Below are 3,939 nucleotides of genomic sequence, written 5' to 3'. Positions count from 1 at the left end.
GTAAGATACACCTTGTTTATTGTCTATTTCTGGTGTTCATGGTATCATTATTCTTGTATAGTTCTGTACAGATTAACTTTGACTAATTGTTTGTCTTTCAGGCAACAGAGTGATTATACTTCATGGAGAAAACAGTAAGCTTCCTTGTGATACTGTTTTTGAAAACAGTTGTAGTTTTTGCACAGACAAAAGATCCAGGTCTGAGCCCTAGTTCCCTCGTTGCATTAATTATATCTCCAAACGACACCGAAGATAATTCACAGAGAATATGGAACAGCTCTCACCCTGCCTTCAAAACGCCGGAGAGAGAAAGACCACTGTCTATGTGCACAACTCCAACGAGAATCAAAGACGTATTCAAATACATCAACACGGTGGTGTCTTGTGTTGTATTCTTGTGTGGAATAGTTGGAAACGTTGCTTTACTCAGAATCATAAAGGAAAATAAATGTATGAGAAGTGGACCAAATATTATCATTGCCAGTTTGGCTCTGGGGGACCTCATACACGTTTTTATAGATATACCCATTAATGTGTACAAGGTGAGCTGTGTAAATATCATATACCTTTTTTTTTTAAATGATACAATTTAATGACGGGAAATGTTAAATATTCAAGTTTTAAAACATTTGGGATATGTATTTAACATGAATGTCAGTGTGATGAGATGTGTGTGTGTGTTTTTTTTTTTATTATCGTTTAGCTTTTGGCTGTGGACTGGCCGTTTGGTGTTACAATCTGCAAAATGGTCCCGTTCATTCAGAAAACTTCTGTTGGAATCACAGTACTAAGCTTGTGCGCTCTGAGCATCGACAGGTGAGACCTAATATGACATAACAGATCCTTCAGTTAGCATGTTATGGCTAATTTCAGAACTAGCTATGCAATGTTCTCTCTAAACATCACTCTTTACATGCTGTAGGAGTCGTGAATGGCAATTTATAATGTAACAACCACGTTGTGCCTGATCAAAGAAGCTTTTGAATGAAGTACAATGTCATACGTTAAAGGTATCGGGCTGTCGCGTCAAGGAGTCGTACGAAAGGACTGGGAGTTCCAAAGCGGACGGCAGTAAAGCTGCTATTGATATGGACAATGTCAACTCTTCTGGCGGTGCCCGAAGCTATCGCTTTTGACGTGATTACAATGAATTATAAAGGGCAACATCTGAGAATATGTCTCCTTCATCCAGTGCAGCCCTCTCCGTTCATGGAGGTACTTATGAAAAATAACGCTGTTAAGCATTCAGTTTGTACCTTTAATTTTCACCCAGTAATTGTTTTTCTTATACTCAACTGTAATCAAACTGGCATGATCTAAATGTTCAAAAGACACAAGAATGTGAGTCACTGAGCTTGTGAAAGTGTGTGATTATACAGTTACAGTATAGTTAGATTTGTAGAGTTATCTATGTTTAGATTATAAAGTTAGATTATAGTTCTATTATACAGTGTAACTATAGTTAGATTATAGATTTTAAACCGTTTAGACAAATGTTATATTACCTTTGGCCTACCTCCAGGCATTAAAAAGTGATTATGGTACCAGGTGATTGACAACTGTTTTATCCAATGAAAATCCTACAAACAAACCCATCTGTTTAGCCTCCTGTGGAATCTATAATGGCGTCTATTTGTCCTTTTCTTGTCTTTCCAGTTTTACAAATCCGCCAAGGACTGGTGGCTGTTTGTGTTTTATTTCTGTGCGCCTCTGGTCTGCACGGCAGTTTTCTACACCCTCATGAGCCGTGTGATGCTCAGGACGTCAAGTGGCGCTCACGCGGCCATCAGCTCGCATATCAGACAGGTATGTGCTTAGTAAGGCGCCTGCTCCGCTACAAGAGCTTGGCCTTCGTCGACTGAGAGATGTGGATTTGTTTCAGTTATCCCCCTGCATTCCTTAAGTTTAGACATCTGCTCACAAGACAGTATGTCTCAATATACAGGCATCTACACGATCGATTTGAATGTAAACAGGGGAAACTATCCAAATTGCTGACAAATTGGTCAGTATAACCAATTGACAGTTACACTTTTGGGGGCTGTTAACTTTAACATGTGAAGCTGAGATGTGATTTTATATATTTCATGTGATGTCACATGTTTCACGTGAGCCCTGCTGCCATTGTCTGAGTAATCTCCATAACTAATCACCTTATGATAATTAACATAAAATCACTAGATACACAAAATACTGACTGAACTTGCACACCAACAACATCCCAGATTTTACAGAGAACACAAAGGAACCACCCCCCCCCCCCAACAAAAAAAAAATTGATAAATGCCTTGTAGTCCTCCACACATTCTGAGCATGCTATTTATGCTTTACTCATAACTACCTGTACACATAAACACATTATAAAGTGGAAAGTAAACACATTTTATTTTGACTTTATTTCTGTTTTCCTTTATCTCTTTCTGTGGTCTCTCTCAGAGGCGTGAAGTGGCGAAGACTGTTTTCAGTTTGGTGGTGGTGTTTGCTGTTTGTTGGCTGCCACTGCATCTCAGCCGAATCCTGAAATCGACCATTTACGATGAAACGGACCCCAACAGGTGTGATCTGCTGAGGTAAGACAGGGGGGCAAGGCCATAAACTCACCTTTGGTCAGCATGTGTTTTTACATATGTGTTTTTACATATGTGTTTTACATATGCTGTGCTTTCCTTACTCCAGTGCTTTCTTGGTCCTAAACTATATTGGCCTCAACATGGCATCTTTGAATTCGTGCATCAATCCAATCGCCTTGTACATGGTCAGCAAAAGATTCAAAAACTACTTTAAGGTAACGTCATTTTTTATTCATCTCGTTTTTTTTTTTTTTTTTCTTGATTCCCCTTCATCTGAACCACATTAGAGTCAGAGACAAAGTGAAGCAGCAGGTTTTAGCAAAGTGAGTTATTTGCATGTATGAGAAGTTGTGTTCAGACACCACAATAGCTCTTAACCCATAGGCCAAAGCAGAATCATTAGCATATTCTAATTTGCATATTTCTTTAGATTGGCCGGTAAATAGAATGGCATGTAGCAGGTGTTTCATATTCATGTCACCGAAACGATTCAAGGCATTAGCAGAACTTAAAGCTGACCTGGACACTTAGCGAATGTCCAGATGTCAAATTTGTTTAAAAAATAGAACTGATATTTTTAATCATTTCCAAAAAACTTTGATTAGATATATGTGGTTTAGATGCTTCTTGTACGTTTGGCTGTCAGTGTAAATGTGTGAATCTGTACTGTATTGTTCCAGTTTTCCCCCCATATCACAGTGTAAACAGGGCTCAAAGTTCACTGACCTGCTAACCTTTAACTGTCCCACCTTCCACAGTCCTCTCTGTGCTGCTGGTGCAGTTCTACCCCAGTGCCCGTCTCAGAGGACCATCAAACTTTCATGAGGTCAAAGGTCACCGAACAGGCCTCGGACAACAGCAGCTCCCTAAAAAACGAGCCCCCCAGCAGTCCAACAGACCAATCCAACAGCTCCCATTTTTGTCCGACAAAACTTTTATGTTTCAGAATATGAGGCTATTACGGTTAAATTCATTTTTCAGTGTGCTGAAATATTTTACAGAATGTTACTTTTTATTGCTTGTTGTTCTGTTGTTTTTGTTTGTTTGTTTGTTTGCTTGCTTGTTTTCAGCTGTTTCTTCAAAAAAAAAAAAAATCTGAAACTGAGCCCTAGCACTGGTTGAAAACCTGGACTGTTTTCATGCATTATGAGGTAGAATTATGTCTGCTGTGCACATCCTGAATTGTAAGATTTAAGAAAAAAAAAGAAAGAAAAAATAGACTTTTTCTTGGGTCTCGTGTATTATATGAAGTTACTGTAACGGTGTGCGACAGAAAAAAAGGGATAAAAATAAAGCAATATTATACTCTGAATCCATTTTCATGTTATTATTTGGATGCTATATCGAATTCTTACTGACACATGATCTG

General features: G+C 38.6%; 1 protein-coding gene across 1 annotated transcript; it reads left to right on the top strand.

Annotated features, from left to right (window-relative positions):
* Window positions 1–323: 323 nt before the first annotated feature.
* LOC115822662 (endothelin receptor type B-like) lies at window positions 324–3,523 on the top strand. The gene is made up of 7 exons (XM_030786574.1): window positions 324–542; window positions 704–816; window positions 1,011–1,215; window positions 1,657–1,806; window positions 2,437–2,570; window positions 2,677–2,785; window positions 3,329–3,523. Exons 1-7 carry the CDS (start codon window positions 324–326, stop codon window positions 3,521–3,523), a joined length of 1,125 nt encoding a protein of 374 aa, XP_030642434.1.
* Window positions 3,524–3,939: the final 416 nt, after the last annotated feature.

The sequence above is a fragment of the Chanos chanos genome, chromosome 10 (assembly GCF_902362185.1).
Source record: "Chanos chanos chromosome 10, fChaCha1.1, whole genome shotgun sequence".
Taxonomy (NCBI): Eukaryota; Metazoa; Chordata; class Actinopteri; order Gonorynchiformes; family Chanidae; genus Chanos; species Chanos chanos.
Note: the sequence above shows the minus strand (reverse complement) of the source record. Positions and strands in the feature narration are given on the sequence as shown.

Bases quoted from the DNA above. Each gene is read 5' to 3' on its own strand.
- LOC115822662 (XM_030786574.1), top strand. From the start codon at position 324: ATGTGCACAACTCCAACGAGAATCAAAGACGTATTCAAATACATCAAC. The intron at 543-703 runs GTGAGCTGTGTA...ATTATCGTTTAG, and splicing joins TACCCATTAATGTGTACAAG to CTTTTGGCTGTGGACTGGCC. The intron at 1,807-2,436 runs GTATGTGCTTAG...GGTCTCTCTCAG, and splicing joins TCAGCTCGCATATCAGACAG to AGGCGTGAAGTGGCGAAGAC.